This window comes from Heterocephalus glaber, unplaced genomic scaffold (assembly GCF_053883595.1).
Source record: "Heterocephalus glaber isolate CG9 unplaced genomic scaffold, H.glaber_assembly_v1.0 deba00000613, whole genome shotgun sequence".
Taxonomy (NCBI): Eukaryota; Metazoa; Chordata; class Mammalia; order Rodentia; family Bathyergidae; genus Heterocephalus; species Heterocephalus glaber.
Window position 1 is genome coordinate 4,135,397 of NW_028258152.1, and position 25,946 is coordinate 4,161,342.

The following is a 25,946-nucleotide window of genomic DNA, read 5'->3' on the forward strand; positions in this document are numbered from 1 at the left end:
AGCTCTTTTTATTTTTTATTTGGATACAGAGTCTCACTAAGTTACAAGGTTCCAGGTTAGGCTGGAACTTACAGTCTCCCTGCCTCGGCCAGCTAAGGGTCATGGAAATGGTCAGTGAATGGCCTCACTTACCACTGTGATCCAGGACAAAGTCATCTTGGGCATAACGGAATTTTTCAGGTCCACACGCGATAAAAACATCATCATCACCAAAAAAGTCTTGCAGACAAGTAACCTGAAAAAAGAATCACATCCGAAAAATTAGAAACATTAGAAGTGAAATAGCCAGCAAAACTGAACACATTTTCCATCCGCATCTATAATACTGAGGGGGACCAAAAGCTGCTGTATAGCGCATGGCATTTCCAAGCACTTTGCCTTCACGAAGCCCGGACACTGTTTCTCAATCTCAACAAGCAGAAGGGAGGGCTGGTTCTCAGCACATACCGACCCCCGTTTCTCACGTCAAGACATAATGCAAGGTTACGTGGTTTTCCCCAGGGTTTCCTTAAGGACGGTGGCAAAGCTGGGATTGAAGGAGGCCCCCACTCTCTGTTTAGTGTACTTTTCTCTCATGTGTGACCTCGGGCCTGACTTCTCTGTCCCTCTGGTCCTTGCGTGGACTGCTCTGGGGACCAACACCCCAAAACTTCTCAGCACGATCGCTGCCTGGTTCAGGATGCGGTTGGTGAGTTAATACTCATCCCTGTCACAACGGGATCAGAGGGAGCCTGGCCGAGAAGCCGAGGAGATCTGAGCTGAGGGCTCTCCCAGGCCTGTGCCCAGGGAGCAGTCTGGGCAACACGCTCAGTCTTCAGAAAGCTGCCTCCGTCCACACCATCGCGGTTTCAGACCACGCAGCCCTGGGCTGTCCCAGAGAACACGTTCTTCACCCACGCATCCCACTGCCAACCAGCGGCACCATCTTCCAGGGCTTGGCACAGGGACAGGCTCTACTGCACTGTTTCTCAATGGGCTGCATAAAAATTGTTTTAAGTAGGGGCCAGGATTTAGCTCAGTGGTTCCACCGCCTGCCTTGACAGCTCAAGGTCCAGAGTTCGATCCCCAGTACCCAGAAGAAAAAAAAAAAAAACAAAACTTTTTTAAGTACTTCATTTCCAATGATGAAATCTTTAAACACTGCTGCAGTACTTGAAAGGCTTGAGCTATCTCAGTGATCCTTGTGTCTTCCTGATGATTATTAGCTTTTTTATTGGGCAGGGGGAAATTTCACGGTAGAGTTAGAAAACAAAGCTCCAGAGAGAAGACAGTGAATAGATACAATGCGGATGGCACAGGCCATAGTAACTAAATATCTCAGATGATGCACTTCTTTGCTTTTTTTGCAAGCCAGAATGTCAACATACAGACACTAAGTGGAACTGGTGTGCATTTGAACTCATTTTTCCCACTTCTTGTCAGGCAAGACTTGGCTTCAACAGCTTGGGCCACAGTGTGCCAGGCTTTCAAGTAGAATGGTTTGATCCGGGCAGTCGTTTTTCTCTCTGTTTTCCCCCAACCCCTCACATCTAGTCCTTCCTACTTCTTACCCAGTTCTCGTGTTTCCGCGCATTCTCCTGGGTTCACACTCGTCCCTTCTTGCCCACTCCCGCTGCACTGCTCCTCCGCAGGTTATCAAACCTCCAGTCCCATGGTGCGCGCTGGTTTTGCCCATTATCGTTCAGTCTCTCGCATGCATGCCCCGGACTCAGTGGCTTCTCACTGACAGGACGAACTCCCTCGGGGGCTGGCCCACCTGGCCCTCCCCCTCCTCTGTGCCTCCTTTTCTGCTCACTCAGCCACAGTCGGGCTGCTTTGAGTTCCTATCTGATTTTTAAACATCTTTTTAAAAGTAGTCTCCACATACCACACAATTCATCCATTCAAGGTACTCAAGTCGATGGCTTTTAATATATTCTGAGTTGTTCAGCAATCCCTGTAATCCATTTTAGAATGTTTTCATCGCCCCAGAAAGAAGGTCCATATCCACAGCAGTCGCACCCCATGCTCCCCACCCCTTTCTTCCAGGCACCCATAGTCCACTTTCCGTCTCTGTGGACCTGCCTGCTCTGGATATTCCGTGTACAATGAAGCACACGGTAGGAGGCATTCAGAGACTGGCTTCTCTCGGCCTCCAAGCTTACCCGTGTGTGGCACGGCTCAGCCCTCTGTTTCTTTCGGCGGCCATAGGCACACTGCACTTGCTGCCCACTCACTGAGTGCTGGGTCCCTGGGCTATTTGCACCCCCGTGCTGCTCCTGACGTCAGCCCTTTCCAACCACTCTTCAGTGCCACAACCTTGGAAGCTTCCAGTCCATCACTGCCTGGGGCCTAGTGAAGCTCAGAATGAGGCTGGCCAGGAGCTGCTCCTTCTGGAACTGAGTCACAGACTGAGAAGAGCTTCTCTGGGGCGAGGGGCACATAGCTGGGATCCCCGCTGCTACCACTACCGCTGATGTTTTGGAGGGGCTGAATTACCTCACCACTTAACCTCTCCCAACTCTCCTGTGAGATGCTGCCTATCCCTACAGAACTGAGGACCATACTATTATCCCTCTCCTCGTTCACAAATAGGAAAGCGTATGTATCTCAGGAGGGAAACTACCCTTACACAGGCAATGAATGCACACATAGAAATTTAGATGCAAGATTTCCACTTCGAACATCTCTGCTTTCATCTACTTTTGTTTTGTTTTGGCCGTGCTGGGGCTGAAACCCAGGTCTCTGCACGTGCTGGGCAAGTCCTCTTCCACGGAGCTGCATCCCCCGGCTCTGTGCTCTAACCTGAACACTGCTGCTCTCCCTCACTGGGGATCCCATGGTTCACTTTCCTACTATGGCTCTTACTCATTGTACTTTGATAGTCATTTATGTCTATCTTATACTTCCAACTACTTTGTTTTTTATGTATATTTATTCAACAAATATTGGATCCATTTTTATTTCCTTGGCCAAGTAAAACAAATATCTATGTAAGTTTAACTCAGCTTTTTAAGAACTAAAAATTTTATTTTTTAATCAAATTAGAATGAAAAATAACCACCTTTCTAAAAATACAGGTGAATGTCTGAAAAAACAAGTTAATCTTTAATTGATCTTATTACAAGGAAGTATTTCACCTGGTACTAAATTAGTTGGCATTTGACTAGAATGACAAAGTTTATTATGTAAAATAAAAATACTTAACAGGCCTCAGGAATAGAACAGATCAAAGAAGTGACTTATTTTCCACACCAGTTCTACATAGGGCTTCCTAACCTTCTGTTAATGATTTCACCTGTCAATTTAAGTTTGGGTTTGTAGTTTGTATATTTGCCTCCTTTGATTCAGGTTCTAGTCACTGAATACATATTTGGCTAATTAGTTAACCAAACTATATGACTTTCAATTAGGTCAGATATGCCTCAAGTAAGTCATTAATACTCTCAAAAAATAACTTCTAGGAGGCTGAAGCAGGAGGATCACAAGCTGAGGCCCACCTGGGCAACTCTGTGACTTAGTGAGACCCTGTCTGAAAACAACAGAAAAGGGCTACGGGTATGGTTTAGTGCAAATAGCCCGGGTACAATCCTCACTGCAGCAGTGCTAAAAAAAAAAAAGCTATCAAGAGAATAAATGGTACAACTGAAACAAACTAAACATGCATCCCAATTACATTACAAATATTTACTCAGGACAGTGGCATACTTCCTAAATTATGAAACCCTTTCCCCCTCCATTTAGTCAAAACATCTTTATTCAGCACTTAACTGCCAAGTACTATTCCAGGTGCTAGAGATATCAGAAAAAAAAAACACAAAAGTTCTTATCCTCACTGAGCAAATATGGGGAGAAACAATGAACAAATGCACAGCTGGATGTATGCAGAGTGAGAAGGCAGTTTGGGGAAAGGTCAAGCACAGAAAGGGATGGACTGCAAAATATCTCACTGCCAAGGTGACTTCTGCACAGAAAGCGAGCAAGGCTCGTGGAGCACCTGTGGGAAAAGCACTCCAAGCACAAGGAACAGAATGAACAAAAGCCCTATGGAGAGATCAGGCCTGGATGTCCACAGGAAACAGCAAGGGAAAAGTCCCTGGAACACAGTGAGAGAGACGAGAAGGCCCAGAAGGAGCAGAGATCAGAAGGCACAGGGAGGCAAAGCAGGCTGTGTGGGCCTTGGCAGGCATCAGCTTTACTCTAGATGGGAAACAATGGGTGTGTGCACAAGAGGACTTGTGTGTTAGTAGGGTCTGAGTGAAACTGCACTATAAGAACTCAACAACCTCAGGAAACCAAATGATCCCATTTAGAAACAGACAGATGATCTAAACAGATACTTCTCAAAAGAAGAAACACAACAGATCAACAAGTATATGAGAAAAATAATACCCATCAGGAAGATGCAAGTGAGATATCATCTCACTCCAGTCAGATGGCTATCACCAAAAAGAGCAAACAAATAAATGTTAATGAACATCCAGAGAAAAGGGAATTTTTTATACACTGTTAAAGGGAATATGTGATAGTACAGCCACTATGGAGGTCAGCATGGGAGTTCCTTAAAACTGAAAATGGAACCACCATGCTCTAGCAAGCCTACTTCTGGATGTATATGCAAGGGAGATGAAACTGGCACATCAAAACCACGTCTGCACTCCCATCTGCATGGCAGCTACACCACAGCCAAGGTGGGGGACCAATTGCGGAGGGGTCCATTAATGAAGGAACCAAGAAAATGTGGTGCACCATCCATGTACACAATGGAATGTTATTTGACTATAAAAATAGTGACATTCTAATAAATGGAATTATAAGACACACTACAAACAGAACAGAGGTACAAGATGATGACCATGACCAAAGGAGGATCTAAACCAATACCCACAGAAGGGGAATGGGAAATCTGAGCTCTGTTTTCACTGTGGTGGTGAACCCATGGCCACAGCGGGGTGTTTGTTATCATATTGAAAGTTCTAAAAGGTTCGCCAACACTGGTTAACTCACTTGTGTATCTAAACTACAGGCACCAGCCTGTGAATCATGAGCTGACCACAAGCTTTTGCTGAGAGTGACAAAATAAACCTCTAAGCCTACTGCCACCACACACGTGCACACACACACACACATGCATGCACACTTGTGTAGCCACAAGTACTCTTTGGACAAAATACTTAACCTGAGGTTGTTTCTCCATCTGCAACACCCACAAGAAATCAATTCCACTTAAGCTACAAAGATTAAGTATGATAACGTGTGAAAGCTGTTGGTGCTTTATTTCATTGATTCACTGTCTCAATTATTTTTTTAAAATGTACCTTCATGGACAATTCTTCCCTACAATAATAAACAAGTTAGTAACTAACACATTTAATAAATTAGGTATTTTCCCAGAAAATACCCCTGACAACTTGTAAATGTTTCACTGATGGCCTTTACTTGTAGAAATTATAGTCAACAAATTGAGATTATTTTACTTTTACTTTACTTCATTTCATTTCACTGAAGAACTGGAGATTAAACCCAAGGCTTTCACCTGAGCTCCATTCCTAACCCTTTTTATTTTATCTGAGATGGTCTTGCTAAGTTGCCCAGGCTGGGCTCCAACTTAGCATCCTCCTGCCTCAGTCTCCAAGAGTGCTGGGATTACAAGTATGCACCACCATGCCCAGCTGATGTATCTTAAACTCCCAGAAACGCTACACAGAAATGTGACTTATATAATATACACATGCTTATATGCAGTCATTAAAGAACCAAGTCTACTAACAGCCCCTTTAGAATCATAAAATAGGTAAGAAAGACTTAAATGTCAGGTCAAAGCCCTGGGTTATATTTCTACAGGCATAAAGATATTTTTAGACAGTGTAGAGCTGCAAGCATATCAATCTTATTTTTATGCTAAAATCATATTTTGTTGATACTACACTTTTTAGTATAATGCAGTCATTATTCACCAATGCTTAAATTTCACAAGGAGGTGGGACTATATATTTTAATTGTCCCTGGTATTTCGATTGCCCTAAACTCAAGTGATACCTTTCAAAGTGAAACATCTGATAAAATACCCAGGGTCTGATAAACTAAAATAATTTTCCTTCGCTAACAGGTGAATTTACTACTTTACTTTCACTCGAATATTAATCAATCATCTACTATATGTCAGGCATAAACAAAAGAAAAAATATGCAGCTTAGGGGTGGAGATGAACAAGAAAACTAATAATTACAGTTCAAAATGGTACAGTAGAGAGAACACTATAATAAAATACCCCAACTATTATAGGATTAAAATAGCACAGAGAAGAATTAACTTGATGAAAATAGCACCTCAAAATATTTAGTACCTTTAAAATATTTCATATATTTGGACACTCAGATAATTCTCTTTAATGTTGTAAAACATATTCCATATTTTTAGCTCTGATAGTTATTCCTCATTAATTTTTTTACTGGGGTTTAATACTGAGATACTAGGCAGGTTACTAATCTGTTCTCAGAAAAAATCAGTATCATGAATAAAAATCATTCTTAGCAGAGACGAGGAAAAATGTCAAATTTATAGGACCTTGGTTTGCTTCCAAATTTTCTTCTTTAAAGCAATTAAGGATTAATTTTCAGGAGCTCTTTGGGAATAAGGCATGTTATGTGGCCTATGCAAGAAAGCTACACAAGCAAGGGGAAAGTAGTATTTCTGCTAGGGTGTGAAATCAAAGCTATCAGCAGCATCTAATGGGGAAACATCCCACTGAGAAATAATGTACCTATCGGAGCTCATCTAAGCTTCTGAAATGAAAGGGGGCCATCTTCAATAGTAATTGTTCTATGCAGAAGGAGACAGATTAATCAGGTCAGAGTAAAGGGCTGCCAGCCATAATTTCAGCGGTAGTTCTGAATAGCTTGCTGCAACACTTTTGTTTTTCTTTCCCTATTTTGTCTCTGTTAAAGGATATACAAACATATGTGATAGGCTTGAGGTCTGAAAACATTATGCATGTATTGGGAGTATAATGTTCCCTTTTCTCAAAACAAAAACAGGCAGCAGACATAGGGGTGCAATCTTTACTGGACACTTCCACTCTGCACCAGGAGGTTATATTGGGTCTCCACTTCCTGACTGTGATTGTTCGGTGGCTGGAGTATTTCTACATGAATTTGGGGGAAATAATTTCATAATTAAAGTATGACTATAGCTGCCTGAGGCTCAATGTCCCTTGCCCCTGAGCCGGCTAGGGCGATGGCATTCAGAAACGTAACTCCATTTGCCTTTGGTCACAGCTGAGGCCTCGGGGCTCACCAGCAAGATTACATCAGCTGAAGACATCCTGGTTCTTTGAGGCAGGGCTTGACGCCACTGAGCTAAATCCCCAGCCCATCCCGGTTCTTTGAGAACCCAGTAGTAAAACAAAAGAGAAAGGTTCACCTGGGGAGGAGCTAATTCCTTGTCAAACTTAAGTCCACTCTTGTTAAGAATGCTCCTCCTCAACAGAAGAACCTAGTGACTTAAGATCTTCATCAGCTCCTGCTGTACCTTGACCATGGCCCCCTAAGTCACCTGATGCTCCCTCCAATCAATAGTGCCTAGCTCGGAGAGTCCTTGTCTTTGCCCACCCTGAGGCACTGACCTCCCAGCCACACCCCCCCATACTTTGAAATTACGCAAGTCTCTATTGTCTTTCTTCTCCTTAGTCCTCACCATTCCCCTTTCTAGGTAGTCAGAGAACTGATCGCCCTCCGATGTTTGGATCTTGAATTGGAGGAGGCGGAGCCCATGTGCTAAAAGTTTGGTCACCAGGGTGGCGCTATTACAAAGTGGGGGAGGGGCCGGGGATTTAGCTCAGTGGTTTTGCCGCCTGCTGCGCAAGCGCAAGGACCCGAGTTTGATCCCTGGTACGAAAAAACAACAACAACAACAACAAAAATAGTTATGTCTGTTTGGGGCTGAGGATTTAGCTCAGTGGTTCCGCCGCCTGGCTCGCGTGTGCAAGGTCCCGAGTTCGATCCCTGGTACCAAAAGAAAAAAAAAAAAAAGATTCCGTGTCATAGAATATTAAAAAAAAAAAAAAAAAAAGAAAGTGGGGGATCTTTCAGTGGGGTTCTAGCCGGAGGTCTTGAGGTCACTTAGCATAGGTGTTAACACCGAGGTTTTGTGTCTGGACCTCTCGCTAGAGTGTGAGCTTCTTGCTGGGGATTTAGCTCAGTGGTTCCGACGCCTGCCTCTCAAGCACAAGGTCCCAAGTTCGATCCCCGGTACCAAAAAAAAAAAAAGGACAATAGACTGTGAGCTTCATACACACAGGTTCACTGTCTTTCTGGGCTCTGGATTCCCAGCACAAAACACAGCACTCAGCCAACAAGGTTTGTTCAGGACAGGTCTGTCAGATGAGCCCTGACGGGAACCACTGCAGTCCTGCCCCCTCCAGGCAGCCCTCTCACGAGGCGCCATCCCATCCCCTTCCTGCCAATTCCTACCAACCCATCAGCACCCAGAACAGCCCGGGTCCCCAGGGTTAGAAGGCGTATTCCAATCCCAGTATAAACTTGAGAAGACCAGTGAAGGCCTACAGCTCTCTGAAGAAGGCATTCACTAAACACTGGGCCAAATCTTTACCCCAAACACCTTGAAATAACTTCCTCAAAACTAAATATGTCACAGAATCTCTTTTAAGGGTTAAATCTTTCCTCATTGCAGGGTGACTTGAGAAAGAGTAGCTGTACTGTAACTACTGGTAGAGGACATTCAAAGCAATGCAACGTGCTATCAGTACAGGCAGCACAACTGGGACAGGGAGACCACTGCCCTCCACCCACCTCAGCTCCAGCAACACCCCACGGGCAGTCTCCTTCCACTGTCCTAAGAGAAACCGAAATGAAACAAGACCCAAGATATCGCCAAAGCTCCAGAGCACATGCCTGTTAGATCTCCTGGGCTGACTGTGGTAACCTTTTCCACCCTTGAACATTGTGTAAGGTTCTCCCATAAGGACAGCGCCTCAGGTATGTGATTGAATCAATGAGTCCTGGGAGAAATGCGTGCCCTGAGCTGGCCCTGAGATGACTCGGCACCCTGTCAATCATTTGTCTATCTTGTCCAGATAGCCAATGAGAGGCACCTGATTTATGTTCCTTCTTCCTATACCCCTGCAGTCCCAACACCACCTTTCTGTTCCTGCTGCCTTTTTCTTTTGGTTCACTCCAGCTTGCCCTGAGCACGCCTTCTCATTATCTTCAATAAATGTAGCCGCTTTTTCTTTTACCACTGGATTTATACTTGCAATTCTTTGCTCACTGTACACAAGAATCTGGACTCTCTCACAGACACATAATGTGGTATGACAGTCACACTAGATGTGATGTTATTCTGAAAGTTGAGGATGCATTACATGAGGATCTCATAAAGGTATTTCATGAGCCTGTTTTATTGGAATGTTCCACCATATGCTAATAAGTACAAGAAACACCTTTGGGTCTCAGTGACTGACTAGTTTAAACTGCCATTAACATCTGAACACAGGAAGTGTGAATATCTTAGCACCTTGAAATGTCCACCTTGTGCAACAAGGCTTACATTTTATCAAAGAAATACTGTAACAGGATGACAGATATCAGGAGTATAAAATACATCAAAAATTTTCATTAATCTTTAATTTCAGAGTTCAGCTAAAACACCTCTACCAAAAATGTAAATTTTTTTAAAGTAACTACTTCAAGCTCACATTCAAAAAGGATTTGAAAGACCACAGAAAGGAAATGTAATAAATGGCTTACATTTGAAACTAAAATTATTACATAGGCTTTTAGTGGAACTGTATGAATATCCTTGATTTTTTCTAAAAAATTGTCATAAAATGCCAGAAGAGAATTGCATGTAATTTTGAAATCTCCGCCCCATCATACTCTGCCACCTGATTTCTCTATCATGTACACATACAGAAATACAACTAGAAGATACAAAAGAAGACAATTTGGACATATAATGAAAGATAAAACTAAGAGCTGCCTGAGCCATTATCTATATTCCCACTGCTAGCAGAGGACAACTTCTTTTAAATAGATTGTCCACCTAGAAACTTGAAAGCTAGAAAATCAGCAGTTCAGCTTCATCATCTCTAACATTATCCCTGACACTTCATACACCTCTCCTCCCCTTTTTGAAAAATCCACTCCATCTCCAGAATAAAAGTTCTGCTTAAGATGAACAGGGAGATCTGGGGGTGTAGCCCAGTGGTAGAACGGTTGCCTAGGATGCATGACACCATGACTTTGATCCTCAGAACCACATTAAAAAAAAAAAAAATATCTGAATGTGTCTGAAATAAGGCAAGCCATTTGGTCCTTCCAAAAATGCCAGGACCACCACCAGAAAAACAAACTCACAGGTCACTAAGCAGGGGCTGAGATTCCCCCCATTTCTCTACCCTCAGCTCAGAACAGGATCTGCATAAACAGCAGGCTTTGTTCCCGGTAAAAGCTGGCTGGCCTACATTAAAGGAAGGACCTCTTTTCTACAGCAAGAAGAAAGCTTCTTAGAATAGCAATGTTTTTCAGCTTCCTGCAAATCCATTCAGCCTGGCACTCACAGACCCTGCGGTTACCATGGAAACAGAACTAAAGCTAAAAGATGACAGCACTTACAGTAAAAGGCTTCTCAGTGGCATCCACTGACAACCCCCCACATTGTTTGCTTCCACTGCAACATGCTAGACCTCAGTTTTGTTTTATCCCTACACACACACACACCCCCATAATGACTGTTCACCAGTCCACACTTATCACAGACTCTGGAGACCAAAGGTGTGGTTTTAGGAAACACCTCTATCAATAGGATGGAAAAATCTTAACATTTCAGAGCTATTTAAATGGATGGAGAGATGATCGCTCTTCTTAGGAGGTAATTTCTAAGCCATTCCTCTGACCACCACCATCTTAATTTCTATAGGAAAAGGCTTCCAGCCTTACGCTGGGGCTAACAGAGGAGGGAAGGTGGAGCAAAACAGAATTCAGGTGAAGGAACCACTGTGCAACTGTCCAGGACTCAGTCATTTCCAAATAACAGGAAAGGAAACTATGTTACAAAGAAGGAAACTGAGCCAAAGTACAAGGCAGCAATTTTCTAATTCCAACAGAAATGGGAAAGGAACAAGAATGGAATATTAACTGTACACTTTACAAAGTGGACCTCATTTACACATAAATTTTATTTGACCCCCAGGACAACCCTGTGAAGGAGATATTACCATTCCCATTGTATAAAAAAGAGACTTAAAGAAGCTCAAAAAGGTTAAGTAACTTGCTCAAAGTGACAGAGCCAGCAGGAGGAGCTGAATGTTTGAACTGACAGACTTGGATCATATTCTTTGTACTAGACCACATCCGTCTTCCTAAAGAAGTATTTAATTAGGGTGATTTACAATCTATGAAAAACATTAAGAGACTTTAGGGAAGTAAGTCAGAAGTTTTTATACTTGTCTAAAACACAAATAACTGGATCATTTTTCTATGTCTTACTGTTCTGAAGTAAATGAATGGCAAGAATGTAATCTTATATCTAGGATTTTTTTTTTAAAGATCAACTTCTAAGTAATACTGTAAGGTCAGCGCAAGTGTAGGCCAACTTCCTATACTTCAGGGAATCCTGAATATGTTCTGAAATTGATATCTTCAAACAAATTGGCTAACTTTCTTAAAACAAATTATAAACATAAGCTACAATCATAGGGTTTCTGAGCAGGACTTCACTTGTTGCTGGGTTGGAAATACCATGAGTATAGATATATACTAATAAATACTATGACCTTTGTATTTTTAAAATAAAGGCAGAACCTGCCTCGTTTTTCAGGAGTTGATTCTCTGCGTATAAAAGCCAGATTACTCTTTCTTCTGAGGTTGATTCAGCACATGCTGAGCACATCTAGGTTGCTAAGATCCTTGGAATTCAGACTGTGAGAATCATTAAGGTGATATGGAAAAATCTGGTCAGTTAATTCTACAACTTATGTGGAACATCCCAAGTCTTTGACATGATTGACACAAATAAAGTCACTATGCTTTATTGTAGTGGGGTATTTAGAATTCTAGGAAAATTATCTCTACCTAAAAAGCGAGATCATGCCCACTGTTACGTTTCTTTCCTCTTAATAAAATTATTTTTCACCTCTTGCAAGTGCAAGGTCATGAGTTTGATTCTAAGGTACCAAAAATATTATTTTTCTCCTCCCTTGACATTGTGCTCTGAATCTTCAATTCTGATTTCAAAAGACCACCTGAACCTTCCTTTTAACTGCACTGTTCTGGCCAGGGATTTAGCTCAGTGGTTCCGCTGCCTGCCTGGCAAGTGCAAGGTCCTGAATTTGATCCCCGGTACTAAAAAAAAAATCAAACAAAAAATAACTGCACTGTTGCCCATTTCTAATTTGTTGCACTTTATATTCCATGAGCTTAAGATGTTTCAAGTTCAGGAAACTGAAGTATAAAATAAGAGTAAACTGGGTGAGAGTTGGAGGTTTTGATGGAGAGAAAAGAAAATAAAATTTTGGTGCCTAATTTCACAATGACTAGTGACAAACCTCTCTGCTTTTTGCTTTTTTTTTTAAACTGGATTTGAACTCAGAGCTGTCACAGTGAGCTACAACCATAACCTTTTTTTTATTTTGAGACAAAACCTTACTGAGCCTCTAAATTGCCCAGGCTGAACTCAAACTAGGGTTCCTTCTGCCTCAGCCTCCCAGCATGGGATTACAGCTGTGGACCACCATGCCCACGTCTCTCTGCTTATTTCTTAGTTGTTAAGTTATAGTGTGACTAGGTAGTAGGTCAGCTTTGAGTCCAAAACATGTGGAATAATACTATACTGCTGAAAATATAAGATTTTGGTTTTAAGAACTTTGTATTTTCATATAAAAAGGAATCAAAATTTTTATTTTACAATCAGTATAAATCCTACAAGAGAAGCAATGAGAAAAATATTTCCCAGTGCAGTCTTCCTACCAGATGAAGGTCTCATTTCTACAGCGGGTGAAATTCTCCGAATGAGTTACATGCCTGTGGCTATTCAGACATAGAAAGCATGCCATCCACTTCAATTATTTATGGTAGCATTTTAAAAGAGAAATTGATATTGGCGAAAAAGCAAACACCACAATCAAATTTTCCCATTTAGAAAGCACCTGTTTGCGAAATGCAGCCAAAATTTGTTACATTAACATATACACCCCTGATTTTCAGGTTGTTAGGACAAATAATTATTTTAGGAGAACTCAGCGATATACTGCAACCATTACATTAACTGGTATATCAAGGCTTGCTGTAGAAATGCGAATACTCATAGGTTGTATCTGTTGACAGTGCATTTCTGCCCTTATTTATGTGGATCCCTATAATGAAGTCAGAAAAAAAATTTTTGTGGTTTCATTTTAAAGTAATTTAGATAATTTAGGATTTAGAAGTACAGCAAATAATTCTCAAGATCTCAATTAACAAATGTTATGTTGCTATACGTGCTTCAGATTCTTTTAATATACAGAAATAAAGCAAAATTAAGATCTCTTTTGTTACTAATCCCCGGCCCCATGCCTCTGGCCCCTACTTCCAATTTTCCTTCTCCACTACCCCAGAAAAACAGTACTGCCAACTACTTGGCATGTGTCTTCCTTCCACATCATGTTTCTAGACTCATAGTAAAGTAGTAGTAAATAGTATGCGTATACAGACAGTAAGGGTATGGTATAGTGTAGCTTTTTAAATGCGTATAAGTTACATCATACTGAACATGTCATCCTGCAATTTGTTTCAATTCGTATTGGTTTTAAAACCTACCCAGGTCTTTCATATTCCCTTGATCCATTCCAAAAAATTTTGTTTTCAAAAAACCGACCACTCTACTATTAAAATTACTTTCGATAAACTACAAATTCTGCACAACCTCAATACTTCCACATTGTTTCAAACAAATGCCTATTTTCTCAGAATCTTTGCTTAGTTTATATATTATAGCCATGGGGGGGGGGGTACCGGGGATCAAACTTGGGACCTTGTGCTCTCGAGGCAGGCAGTATTATAGCCATTTTTAGTGACCAAGTTCTCAGAAGCAAGAAAAGATGTTTGAGCCAATTCATTCTTTGCCTACAGACTCCATTCCCAATTATGAAAAAGGAATGTGAAGCAAATGCTTGACCTTTACGTTCAGAAATTTAGGCAAAGCCATTATTCCAAAGAACAGAGGTTCCTGACAGAAAATATCAATTCTGGAAATAAGAATCTAAAAATAACTAAAACCTAAAATTATTCATCCAAGAGCAAAAGCTAAATTCCCAGGAAAAGCACTCTGCAAGATGACTTAAAATAACTAGTTCATAGAAATAATTCCTTGCAAAAGACAATGCAATGGAAGAAAACACATAGCCATGTGAGATTTATTCTACCCTGTAACGCAAGACAGAGCTTAAAGGCACAGGAAACTTGCTGCATGGGGAATGGGTACCAGGAATCCCTCCCTAAGGGGCTCCACAGGCTAGGAAATACTGATGAACTGTACGCATGCAGAATTCCTTATCTTTTTCTTGCATCCAGGGACATGATATTCTTTCAAAGAAACATCTATTTATTTTGTGCAAGTCTCCAGGGGTGTCAATTAAGCTGGGACCGGACCCAGCAAGTAAGGAAAGTTGTCTGTAAGCATTTATCTTCAAGTTACACGCCTGGCTTGAAGAGCCAGCTGTCTTAAATAACCATCCCCTCCCTGGGGCCACAGGTCTGGGCAAGACCGCTAGTCATGTCAGAGCTCATGTCATAAGATTAGATTTGAATGGAAAAGCAAAGGGAACACAGTCTCTTTCCTCCAGCTGGGATTGATTACTCCCTTCCCAACAAGGAGGCTGTTATTTAGCCTGACAAGAAGAGCCTCCTTCCTTCTTGGGTATTTTCCAATCCATCTTGGCACCTGAAAGACTCAGAACACCCTCCCTCAGCACAGCTTTAATGCTGCTCAGGCTCTCTCCAGGAAGATGCTTTGCCACATTATTTCTCCATCATTAGGAACAGAAGTGACCCTTGGATTCTCCCGGGGCAAGGGAACTGGGGACCCAGGCAGCTGGACAAGGTCAGCTGGAACATCAAGGATGCAGCCTTAGATGGCTCAGCAAGACCTGGCAACAACCCAGGAGGATAAGAAAAGCATCCAGCATGTGGAGACTCATCTTTCTTGTTCTTGCATCCACAGCACCTGCATCAGGGAACTTGGGGAGTATGCAGTGAACAAGTGAGGGAAGGGACTACACAGATGCAGAGATCTCAGGTTTGGGGGCCAGTTTAGCATTTGACTCATGGGGGGCAAGCTTTTACTTGCAGACCATGCATGGAGATGGCTTCAGAGAACCAGAGAGCTTAGGCATGAAACAGATGGGAGAGGGAGGCAGGACAGCAATCCTAAGGACCTAAATGCTAGCAAGATCCCGAATAAAGTAAACGTTATCATCACAATAAACTCCGCCCACCTAGCCTCTACCACCAAAGCATGTTCATCTTTTTTTCTGAGTAGGAAAAATTTATTGAGAGAAAGAACGCTTCTGAGAGAGACAGAAGGGGGAAGGGGAAGTGGGCTGTCTCCATAGCACGTTCATCTTGAGCTGCTTAAACAACACTCCAGCATAGCAGCAAAGATAAATAGGGCCTCATGTGGACCTCAGCATTGGGAGCTCTGCGGGAGGGAGAAGAGCAGGGAAGGGGCTGCCTTGATGTTGAAAGACACAATCACTTCCGTCCAGTTACAGCAATCATGAAATATTCTACAGTTAGCGCAACCAATCATTTAAACACATACTTTAAGACTACATAAGTTCATCAGCTTTTTTTTTTTTTTTTGGTACTGGGAATTGAACTCAGGACCTTGAGCTTGTTGGGTAGGTGCAGCACCTCTGAGCTAAATCCTCGGCTCTAGCTGATCATTTTTAAAAGACTGAATGTGCACACTTCCCCGATGTGAGACGTGGCACCATCAAATAGTCCGGAGAGCCCTTCCCCTCTCTGCTACTTAGTGACAAGCCACGCCCGGAGCTAAGGACAAGCCCTGATGGACAGTAGTCCTGCTCCTCCTCTCCATGTCTGCCTCATCCACCACAGAAACACTCCATTCCCCTCCAACTACTGGACAAAGAACAACTGAGGCAGGAAATTAGATCCACCTTTAATATGGAGGCAACTGCTGTTGCTTTTATTCAATGTGTTTTCTTCAGTGTTTCCCCAATGATATTCAGAAAGTCAGCCAGTGTGTTCGCACAGCAACTGTCTTTGGCTGAAACTGCCCCGAGTGAAATAATGTTACCAGCTGAGAAGTGGGATGAATTAAATTTGTAATTTTTTTGTTTTGTTTATCTGTTTGGGTACTGAGAATTGAATACAGGGACTCCAAACTAACCTACATCCCCAGCCCTTCTGCATATTTTTGTTTTAAGACAAGTCCTGCTAAGCCACTAAATGCCCAGGTTAGGTTCGAACTTGGAACCCTCCTGCTTCACGCTCCCCACAGTGTCAGGATCACAGGCATGTGCTACCATGCCTGGCTGTAATGTGTTTTTTAAAAATATTCTATCTCTGCTTAAAACATGATTTATGATTTATTCAGAAGAACAGGGTTCTTTTAATACTCAAGTCCCCTTCTAAAATGAAGCATGGTCATATTAACCTAAGAACAAAGTAGCTCAGAGTTCCGTTAATCCCCCAAAGTTGGTCCCAGCTTCTAACAAACGTGACCAGCCTAAGTGTAGCACAGCAGGCAGAGTTTTAAAGAATTAGATGAGCTACATTATTTTTTTAAAAAGCACTGCTTTTTTTGGGGGGGTACTGGGGATTGAACTTGGGACCTTGCACTTGTGAGGCAAGCGGCGGAACCACTGAGCTAAATCCCTGGCCCTGCATCTACGCATTTAATACTTAGGAACACAGTATTAAGGCCCCTAAGCAACTGCTTCACAGAGACTACGGCTGCCAATGGGCTGCCAATGGAACAGGTTCCTCTTCCCCAGCATAACAGGATGCTTCCTATGGACTCAAAAGAGGAAGCACAGTGAGCAACAGAGAGCGGGAGGAGACGCAGCCCGCAGGGCCCGGCCCGCCTGGTGAGGCTGCGAAGGACAGTTTCATCAGCACAGTGGCCACTGTGCCTCCCAGGGCTCATTTCCTGGGCACTGCTGAAACACGGTCTGTAGACCTAGCTGTTAACAAGTCGTGTTTTGATATACCCACCTTCTTGCCTTCGGTACAGTGGGATGAATAATCATGGAAGATTCATACCCTGTCCACCTCACAAGAGTTCGGCAATCCCTCCCTCTTAAATCATCGGGATCACTGTGGGATAAATAATTTGAATATCTCTCATCGCGGCCGTGGGCTGTACATGGAGTAAGCTCCCTTCCCCTTTTGTTTGAGCTGGCTTGGCTCTCGTTCCTCTCCCAACCTCATCCAGCAGCAGCACCCCATTAAAATTCATGATGTTTCTCTCCACGCACGTGTCTGATTGCAGCTGTCAGCTTCCCAGCTCCAGGATTTTCCTACCGTGGAGGAAAATACAAGGCACTCGGTGCTAAGGAAACAGCTCAGGCTCAATTTTTCTATTTCAGTTCTTTTGTCCAAAGTGCAGATTTTCCTTCTAGGGGAAAAAAAGACCCGCAACCTTCTTGGTAGGCTTCACATTTCAAAGGAGGTGAAGAGGGCAGGTTTCTTTCCCTTGCCCAGAGAGCTGCCGGGCCACTCACATGCCTCGGGGACCTTTACTCCATGCCGGTGACACTCTGAAAGAGCATGTCTTCTCTCTCTTTGTGTTACTCTGCTTCACAGACGCTGTGACGCCAAACAAACTGGACCACAACAAAAAAGGAACTGAAGACAGAACATCCAACACTACAAAGATTCTTAAGGTCCCCAAGTCCTCAGGAGAACGAAAAGCACCAAGTTGGTCATGGGCTGTGGTCCCCATCCATCTCCCTCACTCCCTTCTCTCCCTGTCCCTTGACCACACACACTTACGCCCTTCTACTTCTCCCAAACAGGTACAAAAACGCAAGAAAGGAGGAAGGAAAGAACAACACAGTCTTCAATCCCCAGAAAGTCAATATAATTCAGAATGACTGTTGAATTAGTAAATAGAATTGGAAGGGACCTAGAATTTACATGCTGCTCGATTCCATGCCTACCCTATTTTATGTATGTGAAACACAAGTCTGGAGAAATTAAGAGAATTTTCTAAGGCACAAATGCAGTACACGGTTAGGAAGATAAGGCCCCTGACCACTAGGTGTTCCTTCTACTTCACATCTACCACAGGAAAGGGTAGAAATATGTTGGAAACACATAACCAAACAGCTGGGCTGCAGCAAATTTTTCTTTTATTCCCAGGTAGACTAGAAAGGGATCCTAAAAAAAAAAAAAAAAGAGTGCCCTGTAGTGTGAGGAGACCTGGACTCTAGCTCCTGAAATGTGCTCAGCAACTTCCACGAAAGCAATGTTAACCATTCTAGGCCTAGTTCGTGAAAGCACAGGCTTTTCTCTCTGTGTATCTTTCGGATGGTTGACTCACCTCCGGACTCTCCCACCTCAAACATGGTCCTCACATTCTTCTGCCCTCTCCAGCTGAGTTTAACTATGGTGTTTCAGAAGATTTACTCCAGTTGCTATAGTACTGTAATCTCTTCCCGTACCCCAACAACATTTATTTTCTATATCAAACATACTGAAGGGCCGGGGATTTAGCTCAGTGGTTCCACCGCCTGCCTCGAAAGCACAAAGACCCGAATTCGATCCCCAGTACCAAAAATAAATAAAATACTGGATTTGAGTTGCTTCAACTTTTAATCTAACTTAGCCAATTAATTTGTGAACAATTTTATAATGATCTTTTTTGTTTGTTAAGATGTCTTTATTCTGAAGCACATTTTCACCCAGTACAAAATTTTTGGTTGGCACCAACTTTCCTTCAGCACTTTAAAGATTTAGTTGTCTTCTAGCTTAGACTATTTCTATTGCAAAATCTGCTGTACCTCTTTTTTTTTTTTAAGTTGTATGTTATTCTTTCATTACTTAAGATTTTCTGTGTCTGGTTTTCAGTAGTTTGTCTATAAATTCCCTAACTATGTTTGTTATTTATCTATCTTTGGGTTTATAAAGATTCTTGAATATGCAGCTGAATGTCCTTGTCAGTTTGGGGTTTTTTTTGAGATGGGGTCTTGTCATGTAGTTCAAGCTGTCCTTGAACTCACTATGTAGCCGAGGAGGGCCTCAAACTGGTGACAACCTGCCTGCCTCAGGTTCCTGAGTGCTGGGATTACACCATGCCTGGCTTGTAATAATCTGTATTTTATGTACGTATCTATCTTGTCAAGACTAAGCTCCATAGAGAGATTTCAGTAATATGACTTTTGAGTCACAGATTTAGAAGTTATTACACTCGAAATCATTTAACCATATAGGAGAACAAATAAATTAAAAATATATGCTGAAAGCATGAGGTATCTGGTCATTGTGGGAAGGAGATGCAGTTACTGAAAGTGAAGTTTTTATTGGAACTGCTGTTTTAATTGCAGCAATAACCATTTTTACCTAAGAATGCTCTCTTTAGAGATCTCCATTATTAAAGTCCCTCATTTTACATGGCTTGACCCTGCACATAATGTCAGTCTTTTCTGTACAAGTTTTCAGGAACAGGCTCCAAAGTCAGGGTCTGCTTCTAAATTACAACGAACATGTAGCCAGTAACTGAATATTCAGTTTCAGTTTCTTCCTAGGGGAAATGAAGGTATCCAACCAAGTAAGCTATAAAGAACCTTTCTTGCCGCAATATACTGGCTTTCATTTCTCAGTGTCAGAGGGAACACGCTTCTCGTCTATGAACCTTGCCATTCCTACTATCAATGTATTTTCATCCCCTTTCCTCCTCACTATTGCTAGCCTAGGTTGAAAGTTTTCTGTTTATTGTAAACTCGTATGAGGTCAACTTTCCTCACACTTGGAGTATTCAGAAAACATTTTTACCAAGTCTCCTTCATCCCTCAAGTCAGTCTCTCTCGCTCTCAAAAACTTACTTGGCATCTAGCATCCCAAGATATTGGACACCTACTCAAAAGCAACACGTCATTTTTTTTAGTATAAATCTGTCCTATTGAATTATACTAAATTTGGCCACAGGCTGCCTCTGTACATTCAGTCCATTTAATAAGCTCAGGCTTAACTTAGCAGGCAAACAAAATGAAAGTCTACCTTAAAAGTATACCTTTGTATCATATAGCTCAGTCTCAGCCAATCACAGCAGCCAATTTTCGGTCTATCACAAGTAGCCAACTAATCAGCCCAAGTCAGAACAAAGCCAATCAAGCTGTTCCCATACCTTGCTTCCATTCTCCTTGCCAAATGCTGCCTGGCCAGGCTGCACAATGGAGCTCGTCAAGTCTCTCTTGGTTTTGAGGACTGATTTGCAAATCACTCTTCTGCTAAATAAACACTGTTAAATTTGTCTAAAGTTTTCCTTTTAACAGTCCCATGTAAATTTTTCTTCTTCTGAATCTGACAATCCTCCCAGCATCTGAGCGTCAATCCAGTCCTGCACAGGGATTTTTACACTGGCAATATCCTGGTCATGTTCCAGAAGGAAAGGCCCTGTCCGAGTCAGAGAGCTTCCTCAATCAGAGCTGGCGAGGTGGATCTGCATGACCACCTTTTATCTCGAAGGGCTGGGACAAGGGGGTAGGTAAGAGGACACCCAAGAGCCAAGAGTCTCTGCCTTCAGCCAAAAACTGAAGAAAGATGCAAGAAATCTGACACAAATACAGCAGGAATCACAAGGTAAACCCTCCAGCTTCCAAGGGATGCTGATGGCAGAAGCTGTGGCACTAAAGCACATGCTCTTATGAAATCCTAGGAGAGGGCTGCTCAAAACAGCTATTAATATTGCACCTCCAAATCAGACTGACACAGACAGTGCGCGGGGAAGAGGACAAACTCCTGAGCCCCTAACCTGTTACCCATTAAAAGCATGACTGGGTTTTCTCCGGAGGCATTTAGGTACTTCAAAACTGTTTTTCGCTTTTTTATTTTTTGAAAGTACTATTCACTTGGGCCCAAAAAGTAACTAAAAGCAAAACAAAGCTCCATCTTCATTTTGAATCCATTCCCCTTACTACCTTAAAGCTCTGAGTCAGGTCCTTGCTCAGCTCAGCATGGATATATCTGTCTCAAAGCTAGCAATACAATGTTAATTATGCCTCAATTTACATAACCCATCGAAGTCCCCTTCAAGACTGAGGGTGCCAAGATAAGAGATTAGAGGAACATTCAACCATCAGCGAGCACACAGCAGCCTCCAGCCATGGCCCTCCACCTAGTCACCATGGATTCCAGCAGACTCTCCCGAGACCGAGACTGGCCCAGTGGAAAACAATCATCCCTCAGAAACCAGATTGGGCAGAAAGATCCTCTCCCAGAGCCATCTTGCAAAACTAGAACTGACACAATCAGATCCGAGTCCACCCTAGAGAATCCATAAAAGCCGGTCTCGTTCTCCGGTGAAAGGGCCAAGCTGACCTCCTCAGCAGAGCTGGGCCTCCCCTTCAGCTCCTCGTGCTGAAGTCCTTTCCCGGTGAACCCACTGTGCCTCTCCCTGACACAGCCTTTTCTGTGATGGGAATCAAGAACCCATCTGGACAAGCTGAGGTCCCAGTCTCCTCCGTGGGGGACCTCTGCAGACCCTATCTAGTGACAAAACCAAATCAGGTCGTTGATCCTTAAAAGCGAGATCACCTGAGGGAAAATAAGACAGCTTAGCTCAGTAATGAGCTCAACGAGCTGAACAAACTCAAGTCCAGACGTGATCAGCGGTAACTATGGGATAATGATTTCTAGAGCACTGGTGATATGAAGAAGAAAAGCGCTTGCCACTCTAAGTGTCACTGCCAAACCATTAAACAATTAACCAGTGCGTGTTGATGGAAATCTGAAAGTTGTGAAACAGCAAATGAGGCTCAACCTTTCCCCTTTCCTCTGACAGCCAGAATGGGGTGACATCAGACTGGCTGCTATCACATCCTTCTCTCTCACTCCCCTGGCCTTCTCAGGGGTGGCCACAGGGGCCTCCCAACATCCCTGACAGTGCTTCAGCTTGGGCCCTAAGGGATGATGTCCACCCTGACAGAAGCCACAGCCTTGATGCTCCCTCCTCTTCTACCAATCCAGGCCTTGCTACTGCTTCCCTGAAGAGTGGCCAGGAACTGCACCTGACAGGGCAGAGATCCAGACAGACCAGGAACCCCAGACCCCAAACCCCAGTAGATGACAACCAACACAGCTGGAGCTGCTAAAGATTCCGCAAAAGAAATGGCAGTCGTGATTTCAGCCCCACCATTTTTATGGAGATGTAGAAGCTGTCCATCAAGCGGCTGTTTGTCTCAAAGTTCCATCAAACTGTCACCACGACAGCTGTTCCTGTCCTGGACGCCCCACCACTCCAGGGCATATCTGCCTTGGCAGCAGCATTCTTAAAACTCCAACCAATCCCAGATGACTGCACACAGTAACCACTACTGATGATTCTGCCCTGTCATTAGTATGAAAGGTCCCAAGCAGGTCCATGAAACACACAAAATTGCACACACAGAGGCTGCTGCTGCTGCACTATATAAGAGCAGGGCTCCCTCATATTCCTACAATCACCCCCAGTAAGCCTCCCTCGAGTGTACCACCCACCTGTGCTCTTGCACAGGTTCCGATAAAGCCTTGCTTGGGTGGTTCTGTAAATCTACTCAGGATTTTTCTCTTGGGCAGTGTGGGTAGAGCAGGTCACACTATAAAAAGCTGTACATATTTGGGGGTGCTAGCAGAGTTCTAGAGATCAGCAGCAAGCAAGAAAGATCAGCAGAGACTGGTAGCACCTCATAGCATCTGGTGAAGACTGGTAAAAACCATCAGAGAATCCCACAGAGGCAGCAGAAGCTTCGAGTTCCAGAAAGCACCAAAAGGGGTCCATGAGCCTTGGTTGCTAAGAAGCCAATAGGGTGGCTGGGAGCTGCTGAGAGCTGTGATACTAAGGGCTGAGAGCCACTGGGGCCAAAGCTCAGAGCAACTAACAGAGCCATACTTAGCTGATCCATGATTTCCATCCAAATTGAGCAAGGGAACCTTCTGCAAATGGGCAACAGTTTCGGGATCACAACAGCAACCACACATATGGAAGCACAGAACTTGAATTCTGTCATGGTGAACTAGTAATCTAATTGTAGTACTATACAGAGGAAGCCCCCTCCCCTTCTTTGGTGAGTGGGTGGAAGAACCATAAGATATAATAATGACTTTCCTAGGCTTTTCCATTCCAGTATTAGATTTAATCCCGAAAGTTAAATTCTATTAAAGTCTAAGCAGACAAATGACCAGCAGATGGGAGGGCAAACTATTTCCTTTTTCCACTTCATAGAAATTTTTCAATGCATATTAAATATATGAAAAGAGTCTCTTTTGCAGTCACATGTGTCACCACAAAGGGAGTCTGCCCTTCACAAGCACAGGATGTAAGTACTACAGCAGCCCAAGGAGCTGCTTGTCTGTGGGCCCAACGCCAGACTTCTAAGTTGATTTTTCCTCTTCCTTTCAATTGCAATAGATAATTTTTTGGCATTTTTCCCCTTGAAATCAGAAAAGCACATTCTAAATTGCCTTAACTAACGGATGGTATTCTGATGAGTTCAATTTATCTCTTGAATATGAAAGAGAATTCCCTCAACCCACCCCAGTAATATGCCTCCCAGGAGAATAATGTACCCACTGGACTACTCTTTAATCAGAGGCTGTTTCACATGATCATAGTCATCATTAGGCAGCGTCCCGCCCACCATTTATCCCTTTGACAAGGAAGAACTCTGAGGCAAGGCTCCCAGCCATTCAGAGGGATCTGAAAAACATCAGCAGCTCTGCCTTTTGAGGTTGTCTCCTGATCAGGAGAGGACCAGCAATCAGCCCAGTGAGAGCCCCCTCTTCATGACAGTGCACAAAGACTGCATGAGCAAAGAGGACTTATAATCGTCGCTTGGAGTACCTCGCTCTAATTATAAAGCCAGATAAAATATGCATCAACATTTGCATTTTGGGTGGCATCTGTCACACAAAGAAAACAGGAAAGTGTTTACTTATCACATGAGGAAGCTCCCAGGATTTTACTTCTTAGGAAATAAAACACTAGGGAACACTCTCCACAAGCAACTAGGAATGCTAGGGACACAGGGAACTTTGGTGAGATTTTATGCCATATTCTGTGTGGGGATAAGCATCTAAGTTCTCTCCAATAATTAGAATGCAGACTCAAACATCCAGTGAGTCAATTAAAGTGAATCTAGGTAATACTGTGAGTGTAAGCAGTAGCCCTCTATTAGATCCAAGCAGGAACCTACCTCACAAATCTAATGTCCTGAGATGTATGGTTTGTAATATTTTTTTAAAACACTGCAATTTACCTTCTCTTTGAAAATGCATTCTCTCCTCCAAGCAACAGTCCCTATTCCAACCATGAAATGTTTGCTGTGTATTTAAGCTAGTACACAGGGTGCAGCTACTTACGGCAACAACTGTGCCTAATATGCTGCAGATTTAAAAGCACCCTTAAGTAACTGGAGTAATTTCTTCCATCTCACCTTCATGTGAGAAGATAAATTTTAAACAAATTAACTCTGGGCAATCCAATCAGCAGATATTGTACATAAAATTACCACCCAATTCTCAGCAAAGCAAACATGGGTGGTATTTCTAACAGCTGCTAGATATATAGAACAGAAATAAGATTGAGTACACTCAAAGGCAGGCAAAGATCAGAAGAAACCACAGAATTAAATACAGTCCAATAACCACTTTCATTTCATCACAAACCTACAGGGTGCAGTTGTTAAGTATCTTTAAGGAAACTCCTTCTATGAAGATATATTCCATCATTATAGACAGGAGGAATATTCATGCCCTCAGGGAATCTTCCAGTAAAGGTTACAAATTAACTTGTCTCAGGATGGCTAAATCCATTCTTGTCTGCAAAACCAGAGGTTACAAAGTAAACCAAAATAAGTGTCTCTATAAATCAATGTGATCAGAATCTTTTTAGTGGAACAGTAAGGGTCTTAGAGAGTGACACAAATCAAGGGAATTCTTTTCTGTATGTAATGTTCCTGTAATTTAAAATAAATCTTTAGTGCCCAAGGAGACAAGTTATGGTTAGTCTATACTTGATAACGTATACCCAGACTTCAAATTTTTTGAATAGTACATGCACTTAGCTGATTCATTTATTTTTCACTAGCAGCTGTAAAGCCATAGAGCATCTAGAATGCTGCAATTTGGTGATGAGCTATTTTAGTTTGGGAACAGCAGGAGGGGGAGATGTGTGTACTAGAGTATTCCTTAGAGTGGTGGTTTCTACCACGGCTACACAGTTCACAAATGAGGCCACAAGCCCCACCCCAGACTATTAAATCCGACTCTCTGGGGCTCAGGGTAGCCATCTGTATCTCATCAGTGGTCAAAATTCCTCCCAGGTGACCCTATCTTGCAGCTGGGGCTAAGATCCACTGTCTTAGAAAACAGACATTATGCTCTAATTTCCAAAGCAAAGCTTCAGGTCACCTTTATATTGCTGGCATAAAAACTACAAAGAAACGTCAGGAAAAAAACATGTGGTAAAGATTTGGAAAGCTGGTGCAATGGCCTTAAAGGAAAATATAGGGAGGCACTGTTTTGGACTAAGCTCTCACACTAGGCACTAAGAGACCAGGCTAAACGTCAACATGGAGTCACTCATACTAACGTTCCGTGTCATCAACCTGAAACTAAACTGTTCACCTAACTCCAGGGAAATCAGGATTAGAGAAAGAACAACCCAGTTTCCTTAACAGCTCAGTTTCTAGTGCCATGATTATGAAGTATTGTCTTAATCTTTACACAAAAAAGAATGAGAAATAA

The 25,946-nt window shown here is 42.7% G+C and overlaps 1 protein-coding gene across 7 annotated transcripts in view; it reads right to left on the bottom strand.

Annotated features, from left to right (window-relative positions):
• Dclk2 (doublecortin like kinase 2) overlaps positions 1 to 25,946 on the bottom strand; it is a 148,478-nt gene that overhangs the window by 55,474 nt on the left and 67,058 nt on the right. For all 7 annotated transcript variants that reach the window (XM_004869163.4, XM_004869160.4, XM_004869162.4 and 4 more), the window contains exon 3: positions 133 to 235. In XM_004869163.4, the coding sequence (XP_004869220.1) occupies positions 133 to 235 (103 nt within the window). The remainder of the gene's footprint in view (positions 1 to 132; positions 236 to 25,946) is intronic.